The 27,990-nt window shown below is 40.9% G+C and overlaps 2 protein-coding genes and 1 pseudogene across 2 annotated transcripts; 1 reads left to right on the forward strand and 2 right to left on the reverse strand.

Moving 5' to 3' along the window:
- Nucleotides 1-311: 311 nt before the first annotated feature.
- LOC136691093 (zinc finger protein OZF-like) lies at nt 312-5,204 on the reverse strand. Its single transcript, XM_066663406.1, has 2 exons — nt 4,715-5,204; nt 312-4,139 (listed from the first exon to the last, which is right to left on the reverse strand). The coding sequence occupies exon 2, from the start codon at nt 4,075-4,077 to the stop codon at nt 3,109-3,111; it is 969 nt and encodes a 322-aa protein (XP_066519503.1). The 5' UTR covers nt 4,078-4,139; nt 4,715-5,204; the 3' UTR covers nt 312-3,108.
- A 1,187-nt stretch (nt 5,205-6,391) lies between these two features.
- The window catches only part of LOC136691099 (zinc finger protein 585A-like), a 92,108-nt pseudogene continuing 70,509 nt past the window's right edge, over nt 6,392-27,990 (reverse strand).
- LOC136691089 (zinc finger protein 665-like) lies at nt 24,061-27,984 on the forward strand. The gene is made up of 2 exons (XM_066663398.1): nt 24,061-24,135; nt 25,787-27,984. Exon 2 carries the CDS (start codon nt 25,893-25,895, stop codon nt 27,123-27,125), a length of 1,233 nt encoding a protein of 410 aa, XP_066519495.1. The 5' UTR covers nt 24,061-24,135; nt 25,787-25,892; the 3' UTR covers nt 27,126-27,984.

Here is a 27,990-nt window from a genome sequence, read left to right on the forward strand (position 1 = left end):
TATCTTTTGGGTCAGGTGATTAATGTCTTAATCTTTTTAAATGTTTCTTAGTAAATTATTCATACATTATATCTTATGCTTAAAGTTATTCAGTCTGTCCCACATTGTCTCACTTACACTTGCTACTTGTCCTTCATGTTGTCTGTCTGGAGGTGGTCACCCTGAAGTCCACCCAGTGGACACAGGATAATTCAGAAGACAGGTTTCCCTGATGGTGGCCCTCAGTCTAAATGCAGTTTAATTTGAGATCCAGATTCAGTGAACCGCGGTGAACAAAAGGGACTGTTCGATGTGAACATAATAATGCTACACACATTGCTTTTTAATCGCATCACGGACAAATGAATAGCACCAAATACAGAAAGTAACAAACTGTTTATCCTCACAACACACAAAACAAGCCAAAAACGTACAAAATATTTCCTTTCTTCCTTTTCTCAATTGCTGTTTAGTTTGTTCATTTGATCCTAAAGGTCTCTGCAGTTTAAAATACTTTAAAGAACTTTTATACATTATAAAATTATATATTGTATGGTATATAAAGATTTCAAATTAATTAATTCTTATTTATTTGCTTGAACAGTAAAAATAAAACAGAAAATAAAAGGCATGTTAAATAGATATTTAAATATTAAACAGAGGGACTGAGTTAAAGATACTATCAGGTAGGGACACCGCAGTTCTCATCCTAAATACAGTCCTATTGCCACACATAAAAAAAAAATGTATTTAGTCAGGCCCAGGCTGATGACATTTTCTCTGGGAACAAATCATATTAAGACATAGTATTATTATTACTTTTACAATAAATAAGTTCTATCTTATACAAATAGACCAAAAAAGTGACTGGAGGGAATTTGAGGCTTAAACATTCACACATTCACACACATCACTCATGACCATGGACAGTTTCTCACACACACACGACTCTGGAATTCATTATTTTAAATATATGAAAAATAAATAAATAAAAATAAACAATATATATATAATGTCATTCTGTCATATGACATGCTATGTTTACAGGGCCAAGATGTAGAACCAAGCTCTGAACATAGTCTAAAAATCAATAAAAAATTATTTATATAGCACTTATACAACTGTGAACTACAGCTATTGTAGACATTGTGTGTTATCCATAAAGAAAAACATGAAAAAGCATGACACCGTGAAGCAGCTGCACATGAGCTACTGTTCTTCTGTGTGATGGCACACCAGCCAGTACATTTGGGACAAGATGGAGTGGTGTTTCTGATCCAGAACTAATCACCCAACATCAGCACCTGACTTCACTGATGTTTATGTATCTATCAAAGGCCATCAAATCTTCACAGTAACGTTACAGGAATTCTGTGTTCATAAGTTATTCTAAATATATAATACATTAGAAAGGACACATGGCCAAAACTAAAACATTTTCTGCTCATTACAAAATAAGAGTTATTCATACACAGATCATATACAAGAGATTACAGACACAAGGCAGATATTTTTATTCCTATTTACAGGTAAATTATCAGAAAATATTGGCCTAAATTATTTCTCAGATTTGGCTTAAAGTTTAATAAATTAATTCCCCATGTCTGAAAGTGTGAGTAATATTTCTGGGTTCAGTGAAGCCAAGGCCAAATTCCAAAGTGGTCTCATTCGTTAGTGCCTTATTTGTGCTGTTAAAATAAATGTTTGTGCCATTTTATTTCGTGCCAGTTATTCACCAATAAAGATTCAACGAGTGACATCATTCACCCCCTCATCAATATCCAAATCGCTCCAAAGTGTTCTCATTCCATATTGTTGCGTTTGTGTCGTTTAAAAAAATATTTGTGCTTATTTACTTCTGGAGTTATAGACTAAGAAATATGTACTTGAGCCAGTGACATACGTCCTAATTGCACAAAAGTGGTCTCATTAATCAGTGCTGCATTTGTGCTATTAAAAAACACAGCGCTAACAATTGAGACCCATTTGGTGCAATTTGGATGTTGATGACACTGCTTGATGTCACTGGCTCAAATAAATATTTCTTAGCCTTAGCTTGATCATCAGAATTCCTTAATAATCACTTATTAAGTAATTCTAACACAAAACACAAATATTATTTTTTTCAGCACAAATGGATCAATAATGAGACCACCTTAGTGCGATTTGGCCTGGGGGGCAGTGACATCATGTATAGAAATATTCCTTATATAATTAAATAATTACAAGAGCACAAATATTTATTTTAACAGCACAAATGAGGCACTAACGAATGAGACAACTTTCTGTCATATCACATGCTATGTCCACAGGGCCATTACAAAAAACATTTCCAAAGTACATTTTCTTCATCTTCATGATATCAATAGTCTGTTATATTGTGTCTTCAGTGAGCCTTTCAGATTTTTGAGACACTTTGAAAATAAAAAGATAATATCCGCAGAAGGAAGCTAAACGTGTAGTCTTCCACGGTGTGGAAGTTGTGTTCGTATTTCGCCATTTAGCAGTGACAGAATGAACCTAGTGCAGCATTTAAGGTGAAACAGAAAATCCTAATGAATCGATTGCTCATCGTTGGTGTCCAGGATGTGTATCTGAATTTTTTGTAACTGGTATTTTGGCATCTGAATATTGCCTACCGAATTTGACCAACTTCCAAAATATATTGTTTCAATTTTTTTGAGCTTGAATTTTTTTATCTGAATTTATTAACCTTGAATAATAACTGAAAATGTGTTCTTGAAAATTCACGAGTTCTATTCAAGAGCAATTATATGCAGATGCAAAATTTCAGTGCAAAAAAACAAATCAGTGCTACTAATTCAAGGGAGTAATATTTCAAAGTCTAATGAGACAGATTTGCTTCCATTGGCTGCCTTACGTTACAGGTAATAAGATAATGTCTTATTCTTCAAAAATGGTACCAGCAAAAACAATGATTTTTGCAGCACAAACGAGCACAAATGCAGCACTACTAAAAGAAACCTATTTTTTATCCCGTTTCTGATATGAGGGGGCGGTTTCATGGAGGTCTCTGATGGCAAGAAGGAGGGTTATGTCCTTTGGTTCTAAAAAGTTCAATCATGTTAGTGATAGACTTCTTCTGTAAACTCTGAAAAGGAAGAGATTCTATTTTCTGTGAAGGCACTTGTGATGCTGAAGATTACTCAGCCCAAAAAATTTTTTCCCACATCTCGAACAGTAATACGGTTTCTCTCCTGTGTGAAGGCGCTGGTGTATTTTGAGATAATTCAGAAAATTATACCTCTTCCCACACTCTGAACAGATATATGGCTTCTCTCCTGTGTGAAGACGCTGGTGTATTTTGAGAGAATTCTGATATTTAAACTTTCTTCCACATTCTGAACAGGAATACAGTTTCTCTTCTGTGTGCACGGGCTCGTGTGCTTGAAGATGACTGCGGTCAGTAAAACTCTTCCCACACTGTGAGCACTCGTACGGTTTCTCTCCTGTGTGAATGCGCTTGTGTTTGTCAAGATTACTCTTGTTAGCAAAACTCTTCCCACACTCTGAACAGGAATATGGTTTCTCTCCTGTGTGAATTCGCCGGTGTGTTTGGAGATTACTGGGTCCAGTAAAACCCTTCCCACACTCTGAGCACTGATACGGTTTCTCTCCTGTGTGAATGCGATGGTGTCTTTGTTGAGAAGCCTTTGAAGTAAATGTTTTTCCACACTCTAAACAGGAATATGGTTTCTCTCCTGTGTGAAAGCGCTGGTGTCGTCTAAGATCACACTGTTTAGTAAAACTCTTCCCACACTCTGAGCACTGATACGGTTTCTCTCCTGTGTGAATGAGCTGGTGTTTTTGGTGACAAGCCTTTGAAGTATATCTTTTCCCACACTCTACACAGGAATATGGTTTCTCTCTTGTGTGAATGTGCTGGTGTCGTCTAAGACTACTCTGTTTAGTAAAACTCTTCCCACACTCTGAACAGGTAAAGTTTTTCTGTTTGTCTTTTCTTTTCTTTGTTTTTCTGCCAGATTTGCTAGTGTGGGGTGTATCTGAAGATGATTCATAAGAGCTGGAGATTTCACACACTGTATCCTCAAATTTTATCTCTTCTGATTTCAACATTGTGGAATATTCCTCTGTGGAAGTAACGTAGAACGGTCTTGGACACCAGGAGCAGCAGAAGACTAGAAGAGGAAAAGCCAGAGTAAAAAATCAAAATCATGTGAGATTGCAGCTGATGTGTGTCTCTATCAGGATATTAAAGAATTAAATTCAAATTAAAGAATGTGTAAATAAATAAAACAATGATATGTTCAAGTGTCAATGCAAAAATAAAACATTTACTTAATTATGCCATTTATCCTCACTACAAACATTCTCTCAAAGCTCGAAAAATATTTTAAAATGCCATAACAAATTATTCAGGAAAGGGGCTAAAGGGTGCAGACTAAAAAACAATTGTTTTTCAAAGCAGTTTAAAAACACGATCATTAGGCAAAAGTCTTGTTCATATTACAAAAAATTACATTGAACTCTGGGAAGCATTGTACCCTCCCAGTGCCAAATATATTCTCATAACAGCTGTGTTTGAAACTATTTCAAATTTTAGAAAGGGGGAAATTATCTACCTTCTTTATTTCAATTAAATCTCTAGGTAAATGTATAAAAGCTTTTCTAAAGACGTTCTCTCCACTCTAGCAGTTTCCATTCCAATAAAAGGAGGTATACTGGACAGTGATAAAACAGTGAGGAGTGAGACCTGTTGGAAATTTGATGTGATGGGTCCTGATGTATCCAGATCTGACCGGCTGCAGCTTAAAAAGGTACCCAATTAAAAAAAATAAGCATAAAGTCAATCACAATAAAAACACAGCCATCCTTCGTTTTTTAACGAAAAGTTTGATTTCATTTAAGATTAAGATTTTTTAAATGAAATGGAGTAAACTCATCCAGTCAGAATACTATCCCCTCTTCTTCTGTAAACACTGGGCTGTGTGGAGCTGGTAAACACCTCATACTGACTGTACACGGCCCAAGCTCCCACATTTCCCCCATTTTACAACATGTCTCCGCCCGTTCCTGTGAGAGAGAGAGAGTCCCAAACCCTGTGTAAACAGTGTGGAAAAGTCTTACACAGCACTCTTCCTTCAGTAAAAACACGTCCTGATTTCAGCTCCAACACACCGCTCTCCTTCTGCTGCTTTCTCTTCACACAGTTCACTCCCATAACGCCCGCCTTCTGCGCTACCATTGGCTGGAACTTCATCCAAGCTGCTCTCTGATTGGCTAATAGCCGTTTTCAGGGGTTACTATGGGGCGTGTCCAGAGTGGGCGGCAGAAGGTCAGACTGCTGCTCGCACAAGCTCTATTTTAAAGGCGCAGGCTCCATTTTAAACAGCTGTCCTAAATGGAGCTCGTTTCTTCATCAAAATCGGGGAAAAGACAGACTCCTCTGACGGTGGCCCACAGTCCAAATGAAGTTGAATTTGAGACTTTTTAAAGGCCTTTTTCTGATGGATGTCTGATATCCTAGTGGCTGTTAATGTCATTTTGGTTCACATTAATTTTTATATTCATGAGAACACATTAATATACACCCCAGTAACACCCAAATGGGGGAAAGGTGTGGAATCAAGCTCTGGATATAGTCTATCCATCAATCAATCAAAATGTATTTATATAACACTTTTTACAACTGATGTTTTTGCAAAGGACCTTGCAATAGCAAGTAAAAGATTGCAGCTACTGTGGACATTGGGCTGCGGTGGCTTGGTGTCGATCACAAACTCTCAGCGCTGGGATCTTGGGATCAAGTCTCATCAGAGTGGAGTTTCCATGTTGTCGCTGTGTCCTTTGTGCGATTTCTGGTTGAGAGTACACTGTGTGTGTGTTTGGCTGCCTTTTCTCGCCAGTGTGTGTATGGATTGAGCGTTCTTGTGTATCTAAAGAGGTGCTATATTAGTGTAATGATAACTAAATAACATAAATGAAAGTGTGTAATGCATAGAGAAAATATGGAGAAAAGAAGCAACAACAAAACAGCACATGCTAAAGCAGCTGCACATGAGCCAAGTTCCACATGCTCAATGCTAATTATGGACTAGAGTGATATAAAGTCCATCATTGTGCTGTGGAGCTGTGGTACTGTTCTTCTATGTGATGGCACAGCAACCAGTACAATAGTGACAAGATGAAGTGGTGTTTCTGATCCAGAAATAACCACCCAAAGTCAGCACCTGATCTCATTGATGTTTATGTATCTAAAGGCCACAAAGTCCTCACAGCAACATTACAGGAATTCTGTATTCATAAGAAATTCTAAATATGTTGTTTGCTCTAAGGTAGAGCTGGGCGATATGGACCAAAAATAATATCTCAATATTTTTTAGCTGAGTGGTGATATATGATATATATCTCAATATTATATATTTTTTTCTCATGAGGTAATAACAAAAAGGCATTTCTGAGTCAAAGCTACATGTCCCAAATGTCACACAGAAACTTTTATTAACATTCAGCTGTAGATGTACATGAGAAATTGCTCAAAATTAATAAAATAATAATGCTCCTTAAATAAAAGTGTTATTTTCCTGCGTAACAAAAGTCTCATAGCTGTGCTATTAAACTGTAAACAGAAAACATACAGAGCAAAAATAGCAAACAGTTGATTTGTTCTTTAAAAGTCAGTTTCCTGTGAAGAAGACTTCACCAAAGTGCTTCCTCCTGTACGTCTGGTACTTTGTGCAAATAACAAAACATGTAAACAGACTGAATGAAAAAATAAAAAATTCCATTTCAGTCATCATTAGGGCTGGGCAATATGCACAAAAAGTCATATCTCAATATATTTTAGTTGAATACAATATATGTTGTGAAAAAATGGTTTATGAACATTTTATAAACAGAACATTCAGTTTTTTCAACCTCATCTCTCAATATTCAAATGAAAATCAAATGTCCATGTTTAAATATGTTTAAGACAAAGGTTTTCATTAACTTTTCCACATTACTGTCTATTGAAAAAAAATCAGTTTAAAAGCAAAGCAAAAAAGATATCAGGAAAGCATTTTTATTTATCAAAATAAAGACTGAAGTACATGACAAATAACTTAATTAATTTACAGACCTACAGCATCTGTAATAAAGTGCTTTTAAGAACAGGCTTCGGCTCTGCGCTCCCAGTGTGGTATCCCAGTGGAAAATAGCTCGTCTGCAGACACGCATTTTAATCTCCCAATCTTCAAGAAAATGGATAGTGGTGCTCAAATATGGCTCACAGGTGAGACTTGACCATGTCTTTCGTCAAGGCAAAACGTTTTACTCTCACGAGCCGGTTGGAAAGGGTCTGTCGGACTTAAATGTACACATTAGGCAGCGTTTCTCATGCAAAGAAATTGCGACTGGAACATTATTATTATTTTTGTTTATTTTATTTATATACTGTTATTGTGTGTCAGGAGTTTAATCAGCCTTTGGCTCTACTGTTAAGACGGGGATCATACCCTATTTCTCTGTAGTAAACTACCGCTTTAGTACCACACCTCTTTTCGTAAGGCACAGCGTTAGCTAATGAAACTTGCAGTGCTCTCTGAACTGGTTTAGGGAACTGTACTGGGACGTGAATACTTCAGAATAGAAGCAGCAGCACCTCGGTGTTTAACAGCTTCATACAGAAGTTTGTGCTGCTGTTGTAATCGCTGTTCTTCTTTTTCACACTGTTTTTATTGTTTTAAATTTTACTACACAGCATTTCATCATTTTTATTTTATTTTTATTATATATTCTGTTTTAATTCTATTTGATCATTTCTAATTTTTTTTATTTTCTTTCACTTTTTAAATTCTTCTGTAATTTTTCTGTATCGCTCAGTAAAGCACTTTTAACTGCCACTGTGTATGAAAGGTGCTCTATAAATAAACTTGCCTTGCCTGTGTTACTCAGCTCCATTGTGTGTGTGTGTGAGAGCCCTGTATGAGAATTAGATTTTTAAAAACTTAAAATATCAATATAAGCGATATAGCCTTACTCCATATCCAGCCCTGTTCTATCTCGATATATTTCAATACATCAATATTTTTTCTGAGATTTAGTAAATAAATAAGGTTTAAAATGTCTCTTTGTGTGTGTATATGTGTGTGTTTTACATTAATACACAGAGAGAAAAAAAGAAAAAGAGAGGGCTCTGTCTCAATGGCCCCATGTATGCATTTATAAAAACATTTGAAAGTTGATGGCTCTGATGACTGGCAAGGAGTGTTATGTCATCTAGCTCAAAAAAGTTCAGTCACATTAATGATAGACCTCTTCCATAAACTTTGAAGAGGAATAGTTTCTAATTTCTGTGAAGGCGCTTGTGTCGATGGAGTTCACTGTGTCGAACAAAACTTTTCCCACAGCTTGAACAGTGATACGGTTTCTCTCCTGTGTGACTGCGCCAGTGTATTTTGAGAGAATGCAGAAAATTATACCTCTTCCCACACTCTGAACAGAAAAATGGTTCCTCTCCTGTGTGAAGACGCTGGTGTATTTTGAGAGAATTCTGATTTTTAAACTTTCTTCCACATTCTGAACAGGAAATTTTCTCTTCTGTGTGCACGGGCTCGTGTGCTTGGAGATGACTGCGCTCAGTAAAACTCTTCCCGCACTGTAAGCACTCATACGGTTTCTCTCCTGTGTGAATGCGTTTGTGTTTGTCGAGATTCCCCTTGTCAGTAAAACTCTTCCCACTCTCTGAACAGGAATATGGTTTCTCTCCTTTGTGAATGCGCCAGTGTGTTCGGAGATTACTGGGTCCAGTAAAACCCTTCCCACACTCTGAGCACTGATATGGTTTCTCTCCTGTGTGAGTGAGCTGGTGTCGTCTGAGACTACTCTGTTTAGTAAAACCCCTTCCACACACTGAGCACTCATACGGTTTCTCTCCTGCATGAATGCGTTGGTGTCGTTTAAAACTACACTGTTCAGTAAAACCCTTCTCACACTCTGAGCACTGATACGGTTTCTCTCCTGTGTGAATGCGTTGGTGTCTTTGGTGAGAAAATTTTGAAGTAAATCTTCTCCCACACTCTAAACAGGAATATGGTTTCTCTCCCGTGTGAATGTGCTGGTGTCGTTTAAGTCTATTCTGTTTAGTAAAATTACTCCCACATTCTGAACAGGGAAAATATTTGTTTGTCTTTTCGTTTCTTTGTTTTTCTGCCAGATGCGGTAATGTGGGGTATATCCGAGGATGATTCCTGACAACTGGAGATTTCAAACACTGCATGCTGCCATTTAGTCGTTCCTAATTTGGTCATTGTGGTATATTCCTCTTGTTGATATTTCTTGATGTACTTGTGAATGTAAAGTTGAATTCTCTTAAGCACCAGCAGCTGGAGAAGACTTCCAAAGGGACGTTTTATTTTTGTTTTTTTTTTCCCTAAAAGAGATAAAGAACAGGAATCAAAGTCATATGAGTCTGCAGTTTGTGTGTGTTATTTTCTTTATAGATTTATAGCATGTGTGCGAAGAAAGTATTTATTATATACTTTGTATTTTATACACCATTGAGTGTGGGTCTGAATACCACAAGTCTTATGGAGCTATATTAGGGTAAAAAGTTCTGTTCATTTGAAAAAAAAAAATAAAAAATCTGAAACTGAAAATTTAAAAAAGTGTAGTTTGATTTTTTTCCCATTTAAACAGAATTTTGATTCAATTATTTTATGTTTTGGAAAAAATATTTTATTTTCAATTGTCACTTTCCTGTATATTTTTCAATTGCAGATATTTTGTTTACAGATTCAAATCTTAATTTTAGTCTCATATCTTTTTTTTTTCAAATCTATTGACCCCTCCATGGATCACCACCTTATTGTGGTGGAGGGGTTTGCGTCCCTGCGTGAGCCTAGGAGCTATGTTGTCGGGGGCAATAGCCCCAGGTAGGGTCTTCCAAGGCAAATTGGTCCTAGGTGATAGGCCAGACAAAGAGCGATCCATTAAGACCAAGATGAATAGATTAAGAACAGGGACACAGCCTCCCTTGCCCGGAGCAGGGTTACCGGGGCCTCAACCTGGAGCCAGGCCTGGGGGAGGGGCTCCTTGGCGAGCACCTGGTGGCCGGACTTTCACTCATGGAGTCTGGCCGGGCTCAGCCCCAAGGAGTAACATGGGTCTACTCTCCCATGGGCCCACCACCTGTGGGAGAGATAGTAATCTGGGTCTGGTGCATTGTGGATCGGATGGCAGCCGGGGTCGGGGGCCCTGGCGTTCTAATCCTCAGTTACTGAAACTGGCTTTTGGAACATGGAACGTAACCTCTCTGGTGGGAAAAGAGCCTGAGCTGGTGCGTGAGGTTGAGAGGTACCGGCTAGATATAGTTGGGCTCACCTCGACACACAGTATGGACTCTGGAACCAATCTCCTTGAGAGGGGCTGGATGCTCTTTCACTCTGGAGTTGCCCAGGGTGAGAGGCGTAAGGCAGGAGTGGGCTTACTCATAGCCCCCCGGCTTAGCGCCTGTACGTTGGGGTTTACCCCATTGGATGAGAGGTAATTTCCCTGCGCCTTCGGGTTGGGGAAAGGGCTCCGACAGTTGTTTGAGCTTATGCACCGAACAGCAGTACAGAGTACCATGCTTTCTTGGGGACCCTAGAGGGGGTGCTGGAGAACATTCATTCTGGGGACTCTATTGTTCTGCTGGGAGACTTCAACACTCACGTGGGTAATGATAGTGAGACCTGAAGAGGCATGATAGAGGAACGGCCCCACTGATCTGAACCCGAGTGGTGTTCAGTTATTGGATTTCTGTGCCCGTCACAGTTTGTCCATTACGAACACCATGTTCGAGCATAAGGGTGTCCACAAGTACACCTGGCATTAGGATACCCTAGGCCGCATTTCGATGATCGACTTTATAGTTGTATCATCTGACCTGCGGCCATATGTTCTGGACAGTCGGGTGAAGAAACGTGCTCAGCTGTCAACTGATCACCACCTGGTGGTGAGTTGGATCAGATGGCGGGGAAGGATGCTGGACAGACCTGGCAGGCCCAAATGTGTGCTGAGGGTTTGCTGGAAACGTTTGGCAGAGGAAGCTGTCAGAAAGATCTTCAACTCCCACATCTGGCAGAGCTTCGACTGCATCCAGGGGGAGGCTGGTGACATTGAGTCCGAATGGGCCATGTTCCGGGCCTCCATTGTTGAGTCGGCTGAATGGAGCTGTGGCTGCAAGGTTAGTGCCTGTTGGGGTGGCAATCCCCACACTCGGTCGTGGACACCCTGGGTAAGGGGGGGCTGCCAAGCTGAAGAAAGAGTCCTATTGAGCCTGGCTGGCTCTAGGGACTCCGGAGGCAGCTGACAGTTACTGAAGAGCCAAGCGACTCGCAGCTTCAGCTGTCGCTTAGGCAAAAAGTTGGGTGTGGGAGGAGTTCGGTGAGAACATGGAAAACGATTTTCGGCTCCGAGAAGTTTCTGGCAAACCATCAGGCGACTCAGGAGGGGAAAGCGGTTTTCCACCAACACTGTATATGGTGGGTTTGGGGAACTGTTGACCTCGAATGGGCACGTCATTAGACGGTGGAAGGAACTTCGAGGATCTTCTCAATCCCACTAGCACATCTTTCGCAGAAGAAGCAGAGTTTGGGGACGCCGGGGGGGTGGGGGGGAAACTCCTTGGTGGTAGGGCCCCGGGGGTGGATGAAGTTCGCCCCGGGTTCCTCAAGGCTCTGGATGTTGCGGGGCTGTCCTGGCTGACACGTCTTTGCAACATCGCGTGGACATCGGGGGCCGTGCCTCTGGACTGGCAGACTGGGGTGGTTATTCCCCTTTTTAAAAAGGGGGATCGGAAGGTGTGTTCCAACTATAGGGGAATCACACTGCTCAGCCTCCCCGGTAAGGTCTATGCGGGAGGTACTGGGGAAGAGAATCCGACTGATAGTAGAACCTTGGATCCAGGAGGAACAATGCGGATTCTGCCCCGGTCGTGGAACACAAGACCAGCTCTTTATCCTCGCTAGGATCCTGGAGGGTGCATGGGAGTTTGCTCAACCAGTCTACATGTGTTTTGTGTATCTGGAGAAGGCATTCGACCGTGTCCCTCTGGGTATTCCGTGGGGGGTGCTCGGGGAGTATGGCGTACTGGGCTCTTTTTTGTTGCGAGCCATCCAGTCCATGTATAAACAGAGCAGGAATCTGGCTCGTATGGCTGGCAGTAAGTCAGACTGGTTTCCAGGCGGAGTTGGACTCCGTAAGGCCTGCCGTTGTCACCGGTTCCGTTCATAACTTTTATTGACAGAATTTCTTGGTGTAGCCAAGTGGCGGAAGGTGTCCGGTTTGGTGGTCTCAGGATTCCATGTCTGCTTTCTGATGATGTGGTCTTGTTGGAATCATCGAGCCGGGACCTCCAGCTCTTGCTGGATCAGTTTGCAACTGAGTGTGAAGCGGTAGGGATGAGGATTAGCACCTCCAAATCCGAGTCCATGGTACTCAGGGTGAAGTGCTCTCTCCAGGTTGGAAGTGAGATCCTTCCTCAAGTGGATGAGTTTAAATACCTCGGAGTCTTGTTCACGAGTGAGGGAAAGATGGAGAGGGAGATTGACAGGTGGATTGGTGCAGCGTCAGCAGTAATGCGGGCTCTGTACTGTTGTGGTAAAAAGAGAGCTGAGCAGAAAAGCAAAGCTCTCAATTTACCGTTCAGTCTACGCCCCAACCCTCACCTATGGTCACGAGCTTTGGGTAGTGACCGAAAGAACGAGATCGCGGGTACAAGCGGCTTTTTCCGCAGGGTGTCTGGACTCTCCCTTAGAGACAGGGTTAGGAACTCGAACATCCGGGAGAGACTCAAAGTGGAGCCGCTGCTCCTCCACATTGAGAAGAGCCAGTTGAGGTGGTTTGGGCATCTGGTTCGGATGCGTCCTGGACGCCTTCCTGGTGAGGTGTTCCGGGCATGTCCAACGGGGAGGAGGCCCCACCAAGAACACGCTGGAGAGACTACATGTCTCGACTGGCCTGGGAACGCCTCTGTATCCCCCCGGAGGAGCTGGAGGCGGTGGCTGAGGAGATGGAGGTCTGGGTTTCTTTGCTCCGACTGCTTCCCTCGCGACCCGGACCCGGACAAGCGGTGGATAATGGATGGATGGATCTTTTTTTGAGTCACAGATTTTATTTTCACGTTTAAATCCTTTTTTTTTGTCCAGTTTCGGATCCTTGTTTTTCAGTTTCAGACTTCTGACCCTTTTTTTGCGTGGGAGGCGGGACATCAGTGGACAGGCGCGTGGTCTAACGACAGCATAGCAATAAAGGCGGAGGAGCTTCCTGTTTGTTGACAATGAGAACTGTTGCTGAACCCTTTCACGTTATATGCAATATTCAGTGTAAAACACTGGCCAAGCCAGAGCTAATACAATCAGTTAATACAAAACTGCATGAAATTAAATTTAATTAACTGTACATGTGCAACAAGGCGCCCTCCGTGGTGAACGTGTTTGCTCGCTCTGCTCTTGAATGCCGATTTTTCTCTGTCTAAAGTGCACAAAGGCCATGCACTGCTAACGTATGACAGACAAATGCTGCTGGACATTGCATCTCATAATCACTTTGGTTTTACCGGTTTTATTCCACTGAAGCTACAACACACTGTTCGCTCCCACAGCCGCAGCCACCACTACTGCCAGGAAAGCCCCGAGACACCGACCTCGAATGAGCATGCTGACACCAGGAGAGCACTTCAAAGAAGGTGACGTAAGCGAGGCAAGAGGGGAGGGCTACATGCGAGGCTAAAAGCTTGCGCCAGCCGACCACCGGTGCCCAGCCTCCTGCTAGCTAACGTGCATTCTTTGGACAACAAGCTGGACGAATTGAGAGCAAGGATTACAACACAGCAGGAAATGTTAGTGCTGCGCTCTAATTTTCACCAAGACCTGGCTCACAGACAAAGTGCCGGACAGGGCCATTCAGCTTGAGACTCACTCCGTGCACCGGGGAGATCGGACAGCAGCCTCCGGTAAGGCTAAAGGGGGAGTTGTGTTTGTGGACTGTTTATAGGCACTGTTCTCCAGACGTGAAATTCCTAGATTTAAAATGTCGTCCCTACTATCATGGGAATTCAATGCTGTGTTTCTAGTGGCTGTTTACATCCCCCCGTGGGCTAACTCTATGGCAGCGCTCGGCAAACTCAACGTCATGAGCAGGTTAGAGACCGCCCCAAGAACCCCCCCACCTGTCTGAATTACTACAGGATCTCACTCCGATCATTATGAAATGCTTTGAGATGGTGCTGACCCACATCCAACGCAGTATACCGGACCCCCTGCAGTACGCCTACCGTGCCAACAGATCCACCTCGGATTGCATCGCTGCTGCCCTCCACTATTCTCTCTCTCACCTGGAAAATAAAGACTCCTATGTCAGGATGCTCTTTATGGACTATAGTTCCGCCTTTAACACGGTCACCCCCCCCCCCCCCAATTTTGAAACATCAAATATGAAAAATATTAAAACTTTATACATATATTTTGTCAATTTATCAAGATGTTGGCTTATTTGGAGTACACAAAAGCTTAAATTATGCCACGGCAGCAATAAATCACACATTTATATTTTAAAGAAATCTACTTATATTCGAAACTGTACATGAATTAACAAATACACATTTAAACAAGAGCTTAATCTTGCATGCCCCAACAAATATATAAGTATAAATCATGTAAATCTCAATTAAATGAACCTGAAAAAGAAATATTGGTATTATTTTTAAATAAATATGAAGTTTATCATACTCATCAATCCACTCAGAATACTCTCCCCCTCTTCTCTGGACTCTGTGGAGCTGGTAAACACCTCATTCTGACTGTACACGGCCCAAGCTCCCACATTTCCCCCATTTTACAAACTCCTCTTCAAAAAGAGAACATGTCTCCTCCCGTTCCTGTGAGAGAGAGAGTCCCAAACCCAGTGTAAACTGTGTGGAAAAGTCTTACACAGCTCTTTCCCTTCAGTAAAAACACGTCCTGATTTCAGCTCCAACGCACCGTTCTCCTTCTGCTGCTCTCTCCTCACACACAGTTCACTCCCATAACACCCGCCTCCTGCGCTACCATTGGCTGGAACATCATCTGAGCAGCTCACTGATTGGTTAATAGCCGTTGCTATGGAGCGTGTGGTCGGCGGCAGGTCAGACTGCACTCCTGCTCGTACAAACTCTGTTTAAAAGGAGCAGGCTCCATTTTAAACAGATATCCTAAATGGAACCCTGCTGCCCTCATCAAAGTCCACCCAGTGGACACAAGATTTGTCTAACATATTAATATTTACAATTTAACGTCAATATAAACATCCATAAAGCTAACCTAAAATTAATTTCTGTGATTTTTTATTTTTTAAATCAGGTTTTGTATGTGTTTTAAAATAGTCAGGTCAAGAGAGTTTTATTGTCAATTCTGCATATATACAGGACATACAAAGGATTAAAATTACGTTACTCTCCAAGATGCAGTAACATTTAACAAAAATAGACTAAATTCAACTAAGCTAAGTATATAAATATATGAAAGTGAACAAACAAGACAAGTGCAGGACATACAATACCAGCAGCACACTGATAGACATACATGAGACAATGGGACACTGACTGAAGACAATAACCTGATTTGGAGGTAGGATAATGGATGTACAAAGCAGTGTAAACAATAGTGCAAAAAATTGTAATAGAAGAGGTAGGATACTGGATGTACATGGCAGTGTAAGCAATAGTGCAAAATAATCGTAATAGAAGGAAAGATACTGGATGTACAGGGCAGAATAAACAATAGTGCAAAATAATTGTAATAGAAGGAGATAGGATACTGGATGTACAAAGCAGTGTAAACAATAGTGCAAAAAATTGTAACAGAAGAGGTAGGATACTGGATGTACATGGCAGTGTAAGCAATAGTGCAAAATAATGGTAATAGAAGGAGGTAAGATACTGGATGTACAGGGCAGAGTAAACAATAGTGCAAAATAATCATAGGAGGAGGTAGGATACTGGATGTTGTAACTTTAAGAGACTTTGGGTTAATTGCTTGCACCCTGCAATGTAGGGGGAGGGGGAGTTGAGAGAAACACAAAAGAGAAGCAATCTGTTTGTTAGCACTGGGTTGTAGCCTGTTTTGCTTTACCTTCTGCAGCTATTCTGGATTGTACTGAAGGGAAGGGTGTGTGGGTGCTCCTAAGCCCAATAAATGGTCTCTCTCGCATCACACTGGATGTTTCCTGTGTTTTCTAGATAGGGCTGAGCAACTAGGTGTCGACCGGTTATAACTCCCTCCAGGGGAGCATCCGACCATCCACGCTGTTCATTACAAATTAGCGCCCGAACTCTGTGTTAACTGGGGCCTCCGTTTTGTGTTTTATTATAGTCTGGCGCTAATACGCTGTATTTTTGTGGTATGGAGTGCATTTTTTCTGTGGTTTTTCTTTTTCCCTTGATTTTTGGCACTCTACGCTGTCGTGAGCTTTAGCTCGGTTGTTGAACTGGGCCTTGGATGACGGTTTGTGTCTTTGGGATTCACTCGACGTTCAGAGTTTTTGCGGACTTTGGTTTGCCTTTGTTGGGGATTACTGTTTTTCAACGAACACCTCAGCTGGTTTTGCTCTTTATGGATGTCTGCATTGTGCGCTTCTGCTAAGCTAAGGGCGCTGGCACTTAGCCTCATTCTATTCGCCATGGACTACCGTTGCTTCGTTTCACTTTGTGCCCTTGGGCTTCTCGTTGTGGGACATGAATGGACACTAACCACATCCAAATAAGGATATTACTGTGCTGACTGCAGGTGGGTTCGTTCACCTTGCAGCATATGGTGGTCTGAACTGCCTTCATTGGAGACCGACAAGTAAGGCTGTTCCTGCTATAGTCGACTCTGTGGTTTATTATTATTATTATTTTGTTAATTATTATTGTTTTTAATTAATGTTGTTTTTCTAACTCTTTATCATTTTTATTGTTAATTTGGTATTGCATTGTTTATTGAATCTTTGTTAGTTTAATATTGTGTATATATTGTAATTGGGGATCGGGAAATTTTCATGGGGTTCAAATAAGGTTTATGCTGGTTTACTATTTTACTGTGTTTGTGAAACTGCTGGTATTGTTCAGAATGTCATGTGAAATGGATGCTTTTGATGGTTTTGTTTCAAACGACGATGACTCTATGCCTCGGGGTGCCATGCCTGCTCCTCTTTCTAATACTTTAGAAAGTCAAATTTACTTAATGCAGCAAGAAATGGAAGTGTTAAGGGATTGTTTTTATTTCTCATTGTAAGTTCAGACTGAAATTCTTAAACAGTTGTGGTGACATGGTCTGTTCCAGTGAGTACCCCTATGCCTCACGTACCTGATTGCACTCTAGGCTCCCCTGACTCTTGCCGGCCTTGTGGTCATGCAAGTTCCCACTTGCTCGGTGCTCAAGCTGATTCTTCTGCTGCTGCGCTTGCTACACAAGGAAAGTGTAATTGATGTTTCACCACCATGCCATAGTGGTCCGAACACCCAGTTCATGGGCCGTGAGAAGTCTAAATATAAAAGTCTGCCGCAACGGAATGCTAAAGGCGGGAGTAAGCTTCGTGGTGACCAGAAGTCCTCTAGGGGTTCTGATGGGTCTTCTGATCAAGTGACCATTACTGCAGAAAATCACCATTTAGGGCATATAGTAGACACATCTTCTGATGTTTTGTGGAACACGCCCTTCTGTGTTAGTGTTAAATTAAGGAACAAGGTTGTGTCAGCCACACTCGACATTGGTGCCTCATTGTCTGCCGTGTTATCTGATTTTATTGACAGATGAAAGATGTTGCTGGAAAGTTAAAATGTGAGCCGTGGACAGCTCCTCCATTGAGATGAGCTGATTCAGCTCTCTGCGACCCACTTGGGATTACATGGTTGCCCATCTGGTTCCAGGGCCAACGTTTTTTCCATCGTTTTGTGGCCTTGGATATAATGTCCTCTTCTCTTATTCTTGGGATGGACTTCATGATTAGAGCATCAATCTCTATCCATATCCCAAGCAGAACAGCCACTATAGGGACGCGAGAAATGCCTTGTAGGGGAGGTCAAGATGAAGAACCCTCAACTACTGATGTTATAAGTTCACTAGAAGGGCCATGCTTATCTTGCTCCCAGCCTAGTGACTTTTCAATCAATCTTGATGGCTCTGTTCTCGATTCCCTACAGAAAGACAACCTGCAAAGTGTACTAACAAATTTCCATGACCTGTTTGCAGCACGTCTTGGTCATACCACTGTGGCTGTTCATCACATTGAGACAGGAGATGGGAGACCCATAAATCTACCTCCTTATCGCACCTCTCCACTTAAAAAGCAAATGGAGCAAATCCAGTCAATGCTTGATGATGGCATCATTGAGCCTGCTTCTGGTCCTTGGGCTGCGCCTATTGTTATTGTTCCTAAGTCCTCTAGGGAGGCTAGATTCTGTGTGGATTACAGAGGTCTTAATCAAGTCACTGTGAAAGACAGATATCCTCTACCTAGAGTGGATGAGTCCCTTGATTTTCTTGCTTGTGCGAAGTTCATTTCAACACTTGATTTAGCCCTAGGGTATTGGCAGGTCGGGGTAGATGAATGCTCCAGACCTAAAACTGCTTTCACATCTCCCTGTGGCCTATTCCAGTTCAGGGTCCTGCCATTTGGACTTTGCAATGCCCCTGCGACCTTCGAGCAACATCTTTTGGACCTAAGAGAAGTCTTCTCTCGGCTTAAGAACGCTGGACTTACCTTGAATTTGGGAAAATGTCAGTTTTTCCGGCATGAGCTGAAATTCTTGGGGTACAAGGTTTCACTTGATGTGACCCTCCCAGACACTGAAAAAATGCATTCTGTGCTAAACTTTCCAATTCCCTCTGATGTTAAGCAAGTAAGACAGTTTCTGGGACTCACAGGCTATTACCGCAGGTTCATTCTCAATTATGCCCAACATGCAGAGCCCTTATTTGCCCTCACCAGACATGACATGTCATTCATTTGAGACAAAGACTGCCAGACAGCAATGGATTACCTAAAGAAATGCCTTACCTGCGCTCCAATCTTGAGTTTTCCAGATTTCAACTGGCCATTTAGTCTCCACACGGATGCCTGCAATCTGGGGCTGGGAGCAGCTCTCATGCAGCGTGGCGATGTTGGTAGAGAAGCTGCTATAGCTTATGCTAGCCGAACTTTGTACAAATCTGAAAGAACTAACTTTACTACTGAGAAATCACAGTATATACTGACCACAGCAGCCTCAAATGGCTCATGTCCCATCCGAATCCCTCTGGATGTTTGGCCCGGTGGTGTCTCAGACTCCAGGATTTCGACATACAGGATGTTCATAAACCTGGACCTCAGAACCCCATTCCAGATAGTTTGTCCAGGAACCCACATCAAGGAGATGCTGACCCTACAGACGTACTCCCTAGGTATGCTGTTGTAGCGGGCCTAGATTTGCATTCTCAATCTTTGGTTGTACTCAATGACAAAGAGCAGCTTCACCGCCTACAGAGGGAGGACCCAGTTGTGGCTGAGATTATGAAAAAACTGGAAGAGTTGCAAGACACCGGCTCAGATGATGAATGGGAAAACAAGTTTGTTGTCCATGATGGTCTTGTGTATTTCCAGGGTACGAGACAGACTTGTAGTCTGCATCCATTGAGTGATTTAAAGCTGTTCGCTCCATAGTCTTTGAGGGGGGCACTTCTTAATTATTATCATGACCACCCAACAGCTGGCCATCTTGGACTCACCAAAACTCTAGCCAAGTTAAAATTGCAGTTCTTCTGGCCAAAGATGAGGAAAGACGTTAAGTCTTATGTTCTGTCATGTCCAGTATGCCAACTCACACCAGAAACATGCTGGAATGCTTGTTCCAGTGTGTGCCAATGAGCCTTGGGAAGTGGCAGGAGATGATTTTGTTGGGCTACTGCCACGTACCCAAGCAGGCAATGCTTACTTGTTGGTCTTTGTTGACTATTTTAGAAAGTGGGTGGAAGTCGCTGCTGTGAAGGAGGCAACAGCTCAAGTTGCAGCTAGTAAGTTCCAAAGTGATATTTTTGCCAGACATGGGGCCCCAAAGTTCTTGATCTCCGATCGAGGAAGACATTTAATGGGTGAATTCTTCAATCATGTGGTGGAAGGTTTGGGAACAAAACACCGCCTCACAACAGCATATCACCCACAAACAAATGCCACTGAAAGAGTTAATCGAACGCTGAAAACTGCAATCAAAGCTTATGTTGGTGATAAACATAACACCTGGGATAAAAATATCCCACAAATTTGTTTTGCTCTGCGTACTTCGCCACATGAGAGTACCGGGTTTAGTCCTGCTAAAATGCTTTATGGCAGAGAGTTGAGTACTCTCTTGGATCTCCTGACAAAGCCGTCTACGGATGGATTGAATGACCCTCTGTCAAGTCAACCTGAGACCCCTGAGGGGGCCATACAGAAGATTCATGAGCATGCCCAAGTTGCTTTGCAGTCGAGTCATGAGCGACAGAAAAATCACTATGACAAAAAGCGCCATTTTGTCACTTTTGAACCTGGGGATCTGATTTGTCTGAAAAATCATCCACATTCAGATGCTGTTGCTAATCTGACTGCTAAACTAGCTCCTGTGTATAGTGGTCCATACAAAGTTGTTCAGAAACTCTCAGAGTTGAACTACCGCCTTGCGAAAGAGGATGGCACTGACATGGGTGTAATTCATGTAGTTAACCTTCAGCCTTTTCGTACATGGTCTACAGCTCACCCTCAGTCACAAAGTAGCCTCACATCACACCCTACCACTAGCCAGGAAGACTCCCCTAGTAGGTTCACTGGCCACTGTTTAAGTACTGTCTCCTGTGTGGATCCTGAGTCAGTTGAACAAACTCCAGTCAAGAGTGCACTAGCCTCAGGTGAATCAAAGTGCCTTAGCCCCAGTGAATTTTATATGTCACAGCCTCTGGCTGATTTGTTTGTTGAGGACAGTGACGTACCAGTTGCTCACAACCATAACTTAAGACGCAGAGACGATCACTCAGACAGGGTCAAGACTCACTATAACTCTAAGCCTGGTCATGACACTGGTAGTATTATTGATAGTGACAGCCCTAGGCAGTTGCAGGTGACAGACTTCAAGTTTTCTGTTACTCGCTCGTATGACCTTAGACCACGCTGGTATCCTAGGATGACATCTGACTGGAGTACAAATAGATGGACTAATAAGTTCCATGCTAAACGCTTGGACATAGACTAAATTTTCTAGCCAGACTGTACTTTGTTGTTTTCAGACAGTAGATTGTTTGTTGTGTTGAGTACGTATGTCTACTGTAATTCCATGTGTACATGTGTTTCATAATTCATTCAGAAATAAAAAAGAGAAGACCTGGAAAAAATCCAACCGTAAACAATAGCGCAAAATAATCGTAATAGAAGGAGGTAGGATGCTGGATGTACAGGGCAGAGTAAACAATAGTGCAAAATAATCGTAATAGAAGGAGGTAGGATACTGGATGTACAAAGCAGAGTAGACAATAGTGCAAGATAAACGTATAACAACTAAATAAAGTGAACAAGTACATACCGGTTCTACTGAAAAAGTCAGTTAGATCTGATGAGGTGACAGTACCAATATAAACAGAACTGGTGTCAACAGTAGTGCAAATAAAGGTATAAGAAGCCTGGAGGCTGGTTAAAGTGGTTGAGCTTGTCACATAACCAATGTACAACATTTAAGGAAACATGTTCAGTATAAATAATTTTTTAAAAAGTCTTTTAACTCATGTTATAGGTGTTTGGGGTTTTGTGGCCAAGTCTATCACAACCCTACTTGTGCAGTTCGGCATCAGGGGCCAGAAATTAAGGGCAGCTGTGAAGGAGTTTTCAGAAACAGCTGAAATGTCTAGTCAGTGGTTGTGGATAAGGAGAGCACAGTCTTCTTGGGGAGATGCACTGTAGAGGTCCTGTTGTGTTTGTTTGTGATGTAGTACATACATTTCACATGGAACTGGTGGCACAGAGCATGCATTAATGGTACCAGTGGGGCTCTGTACTGCATTCATCACCAGTGAGGCCAGTGTGGATTTACAGTTGTTGATGGTTATGGGAAAGGTAGGGCTATAAAGCGAGCATAGAGGGGGGTGGGTCTGGTACGCCAGACTTCTGATGAGCCTTCCGGAGGTGTCGTGGGCTTAATTCAGTGAAACACATTGGAGAGGAGGTGCCTACCTGATGACCCCTCTGGAGAGCTACTGATGCAGTGGGGTGAATGGTTGCTTTAAGTACTCATGTGATGAGTAACCGTGATGGTTAAGGATAGCTGGTTGCTGGTCAGATCATACACGACTACAGCGAACGTAGGGTTTAGGTGTAGGATATTATTTCATTTAAATTTTGCTAGATATATCTGGTTGATTAAATCATAAAGTGATACTTAACCTTAGGCTTAAATGTAAGATTTAAACAACAGAAATGTTGTGGCTGCTGTAAGGAAGAGAGTGGGGTGGGCCCTGTGTGAAGCTCTAATGAACTGGCATAGAATACTTTACATCTTATCCGGTACATGATTATAATTACACAAATTTTTATTAAACACATCAAGGTTTGCCATATATATCATTACCATCATGCCATTTTAAGAAATATTTCGTTTATTTAAAAAATAATTTATCACAAAGATTTTGGTCACTGGTGATATCAGGACTCTTAAATGGTTATTTATTATAGGAAAGTGTAGCTAGGTTAAACTGGTTTCCTGGGTTATACAGGATTGTATTACTTTATCAGGTGGCACATAACATCTATGTGTCACTGGTGTTAGATATATTACGTAACACCAGTGACATGTTGTGACACCACTGACCAGTGATGTTATAAATGATCAGAACACTTGACAGTTTGATCAATATTTCAATAAATATTGCTCAATATTTTAAAATGTCAGTGTTAATTTTGTATTTTTGGAATCATGTCTTTTTAATGCCAAACACTGCAGCAAAACATAGGGCAATATGCATAACAATCCAACATGCCATGTAAGTGTTTCTAATGCACAATCATAAAATATAAAACATAGTAGGTATTATCTTTATAGAAATGTACAGAAATACAGTTAATATTATTTATTTTCTCATGTTTTTTTCATATTTTTCATGAAATATTGACTTCTAAGAATTTTTATTTTGTCTTCATTACAAAAAGTTTAGAAAAACATTTTTTTAAATTACCTTTGTTTCTCATGATTACATTTTCAACAATTTATTATTTTATTGAAATATAGTAAATTACGTTTGCCTTTAAGTATATAAAATACAATTACTTGTACTTGTACTTTTTTTTAAAACGTATGCCTATAAAAGTACGTTAATAACATGTTTATTTAAATTGCTTTTTTACATTTTATTGGGGTACATTGAAATTATTATTAAAATAAATAAAATGGTTTTTGATGGGGTAACAGCAGTGACAAATTGACAAAATCTTTCCAATTTGTATTAAAATATACTAAAGTCAGTTTGAAATTAAGCTATTTTGCATGTGATACCTGGAGTGTTGTTTTTTGGTTCTTGGACATAAGAATTTGACTTTTTAGAATGTATCCACATGAAGTCCCACTACAAATGGAGAATGACCCATCCTTATGATGTTACCTATGATATCACACAGCCCCTTTCCTTGCCATGTAGGGAGTCTCACAACACTCAGAAGCCTACTGACTGTGTTTCATGTCAGAGAGTAAAAGTGTTTCATAGTAAGATTTTGCCACCTCGCAAGTTTGTTTATCAAATGCCAAATAATCAAATAATTAAATATAAATCTGATAAATATAATTCAAATGTTCAGCATTCAGATTCAAATACTTGTGTCAGTTATTTATTTCCACAACTGCAATCCTCAGGGCTCTGTGTAGGACAGCTGTTTAAAATGGAGCCTGCTCCTTTTAAAATAGAGTTTGTTCGCGCAGCAGTGCAGTTTATCCTGCTGCAGCCTGCTCTCCTGTGGACACGCCCCATAGTAACCACCTTTCAACAGATATTGGCCAATCAGAGAGCAGCTCTGTTGACATTCCAGCCAATGGTAGCGCAGGAGGCGGGTGTTATGGGAGTGAACTATGTGTGAGGAGAAAGCAGTAGAAGGAGAGCGGTGTGTTGGAGCTGAAATCAGGACGTGTTTTTACTGAAGGGAAAGAGCTGTGTAAGACTTTTCCACACTGTTTACACTGGGTTTGGGACTCTCTCTCTCACAGGAACGGGGGGAGACGTGTTCTCTTTTTGAAGAGGAGTTTGTAAAATGGGGGAAATGTGGGAGCTTGGGCCGTGTACAGTCAGAATGAGGTGTTTACCAGCTCCACACAGTCCAGTGTTTACAGAAGAAGAGGGGGAGAGTGGATGTGTTTACTCCAACATTTTAGGGTTTCATTAAAATATGCTTGAGGTCAGATTTATTTTCACTGTGGCAATGTGGAGAAACAAACCCGTCAAATTCTGTTTCTCAATTCTCACAGTAAAAATCTTGGTCATGTCCTTTGCAACTAAGACAATCTTATCACAGTTTCAGAAACAGCAGGTTATTGCACTGCATTCACCCCTCTTTTACACACAGGACATTTTATAATGGCACGCCTCTGTCTGGTTACTTTTAATGTAATAAGTGATTGTGCATAGATAAATCAATTTTGTGGGCAAAAGTTTGTACTCTCCTTTGTCTTATGATAATACTCTAGCAACCCTATAGGAACCACTTGGGAACAGCATAGCAACCATGTGGAAAAGCAGCCACCTACCAAGTGCATAGAAACACTGTATTTCCATATATTAAAATGTAGTATAAACAATTTTAAATAATCAATTGAAGGCTGCAAATGAAACATAAAAAATAAAAAGTCCAGAATGAGGAATGACGGTCAACAAATAGGGCAAGTGTATCAAAATCTATTAGCAGGTATGTTTCACATACTTTGTCCAGATTTATAATGGATACCTTTTGGGGAAATGCAAGAGTAATCTTTCATTTAAAAATGTATACATTGGTTTGTTTACATTTTAGAATATATATATATATATATATATATATATATATATATACACCTAATTGATACTGAGGCACTTTCTGTGATTCTCATTGTTGTAAAACAGTGTAGTGAGAGGAACTGTGTATGAGCTAAACATCTCTCTCATCCCTCTTTATGTTAGTGCTGCAATCTTAACTACACAATCAGTCCCCAATGTTTCACATGCCAAAAAAAAAAAAAGGAAATCATGAATGCAACACATCGATATAAACCTTATGCAGTTTAGTAGTGCATGCTTGTCCAACAATAGAAATTAATATAAACTGTTTGTTTACATAAAAAATAACATTAAACATAACAAATACTTTAGTGACTGCTTAATTCCAAGTAGAGGGCGAAGAAACTGCCCAGAGTTAATAGAAAAGCATCACTAGTACTTTTAGCTAAAAATGACAGCTTCAAAATCATTCTGATGTGTCACTTGAGAGTCTCTCATGATGCTCTTTTAGATTCAGCACTGCAGAAACTGCACTATGTAACTTTTGGGGAGGATAGGAAACCACACTACCCCCTTCCCCTTGCTTGATTTCAGGAGAATGATGTAAATTAAATTACACTTTATCAACTGTAGAGTCCCGAAGCAAAAATGCCAACTCATACCTAGCGTTACTTGAAACTTTTTGTTCCATGTGTCTGTATTATATAAGATAAAATTTATATACATGCATTTAGGTAGCCTCCACAAAGAAATTTACAACACACTGTGTACAGGTTGTGTTGAACAACCTGAACTTATTGCTGACTTTGCTCTTCTGGTTCTTTTTTCTCTTCCAGAAAAGGACATAACTTGCAAAAGTGCTCCTCCTTCTCATGTTCAAGACAATTCGACTTCACCTCTACAAATACATAAAGAAACATCACCAATGGGAATATTCCCACAATGTTTAGGTTATTAGAGATAAATGAGAGTATGGTTGCTGGAAGCTCCAGTTCTCAGAAAGTATCATCTGCAACACCCCACACTAACACATCCAACAGGCAAACAGAAAAAAGTACAGACAAACGGAAAACATATTATTTTTCAGAAAGTGGGACAGGTTTTACTCAACACAGTAATGTCCAAACACATGAGAACATTAACACAGGAGAGAAACCGTATCCATGCTCAGAGTGTGGGAAGAGGTTTACTACACAATTTAATCTCAAGACACACCAACATATTCACACAGGAGAGAAGCCATATTCCTGCTCTGAATGTGGAAAAAGATTTAATCATCGGAGTGATCTCCGAAAACACCAGCGCATTCACACAGGAGAGAAACCATATTCATGCTCAGAGTGTGGGATGAATTTTGCAAGACTGTCATATCTCAAAGAACACCAGCGCATCCACACAGGAGAGAAACCTTATCAGTGCTCAGAGTGTGGGAAGAGCTTTAGTACTCAAAGTAGTCTCCAAACGCACAAGCGCATTCACACAGGAGAGAAACCGTATTACTGCTCAGAGTGTGAGGATCGTTTTACTACACAGAGTAATCTCCAAAGACACCAGCGCGTTCACACAGGAGAGAAACCTTATTCTTGTTTGGAATGTGGGACACATTTTGCAAGACTGACTTATCTGAAAGAACATCAACGAATTCACACAGGAGAGAAACCGTATCAGTGTTCAGAGTGTGGGAAGTGTTTTACTACACAGAGTAGACTCCAAACACACAAACTCATTCACACAGGAGAGAAACCACATTCCTGTTCAGAGTGTGGGACAAATTTTGCAAGACTGAGTTATCTCAAGGAACACCAACGCATTCACACAGGGGAGAAACCACATTCCTGCTTAGAGTGTGGGATGAATTTTGCAAGACTGAGTTATCTCAAGGAACACCAACACATTCACACAGGTGAGAAACCACATTCTTGTTTAGATTGTGGGGCTAATTTTGCCAGACTGAGTTATCTCAAAGAGCACCAGCGCATTCACAGAGGAGAGAAACCGTACCAGTGCTCCGAGTGTGGGAAAAGGTTCACTCAACGAAATAATCTCCAAACACACCTGCTCATTCATACAGGAGAGAAAGTGTATTATTGTTCAGAGTGTGGGAAAGGTTTTACAAGACTGAGCCATTTCCAAAGTCATCACTGCATTCAACCTACAACTGATGCTGATTATTGAGGACAAAATGGATGATTGCCTTTGAACCTGATGTTTGCAAATTAATTGGAAAACACTGCATGAACTTCGTAACTGTGGATGAACCTGACTGTGAATTAATCATGATTGTGGATCATCATATTTGTGAATTAATCTGAATACTGCAGCTGAACCTGATGAGTGGAGATGAATAGAAATATATTGTAATGAAAATTTCCAGTTCTTGTGATATGAAGAAACCGTTTTGCTTTTTTTAATACATCATATAAGATCAGTTAGCCAATAGGAACAGAGCTGAAGAGTGTTCAGTAGATAATACCCCAGTTATTTCAGGCTATGTCATGTTGTCTCTCTCTAAATGTGATACTCTTCCTCCATGTGGCTCCTGTTTCCATCTCTTGTTTTGAAGTAAAATTTAGTGTGTTTACCATAATCTGATAAAAGAAATGGGATTTTTCTGTCTGAATACAAACACACTACTTTGAGGTCAGAACAAACAGACAATGGTTACCATTAAAAATACTCTCAAGTATTCAGTTATTTTCAGAGGTGAATATTATGGTAATATGAAGTCCATATCATACCACATTTTATTTGACGATAATTTTGTAACAAGATATGGCACCTTGAATAATGTCTTTGTTTATTAGATTTACAACATTGTGTGATATGCCCTGTAAATTTTAAAATGCTAAAGGTTAAGGAATTATTCAGATAAGCATGGAGAAGCTTCTGACTGCACCCTGCTGGAAGGCAGAGATGGACATCCAGGCCCTCCCGTTTTGTAAATTACTTTCAGTGCGTCCAGTCCTGCCCATCTGTGATGAGTCATTCCAACACTTTAAGGAAGAAAACGACCAAGGAAATGTTTCTCACAGCATTTGTG

The sequence above is a fragment of the Hoplias malabaricus genome, chromosome 3, assembly GCF_029633855.1.
Source record: "Hoplias malabaricus isolate fHopMal1 chromosome 3, fHopMal1.hap1, whole genome shotgun sequence".
Lineage (NCBI taxonomy): Eukaryota > Metazoa > Chordata > Actinopteri > Characiformes > Erythrinidae > Hoplias > Hoplias malabaricus.

What these genes read in the sequence shown, in the direction of transcription:
- LOC136691093 (XM_066663406.1), bottom strand. Translation starts at nt 4,077, where the DNA reads ATGTTGAAATCAGAAGAGATAAAATTTGAGGATACAGTGTGTGAAATC.
- LOC136691089 (XM_066663398.1), top strand. Translation starts at nt 25,893, where the DNA reads ATGTTTAGGTTATTAGAGATAAATGAGAGTATGGTTGCTGGAAGCTCC.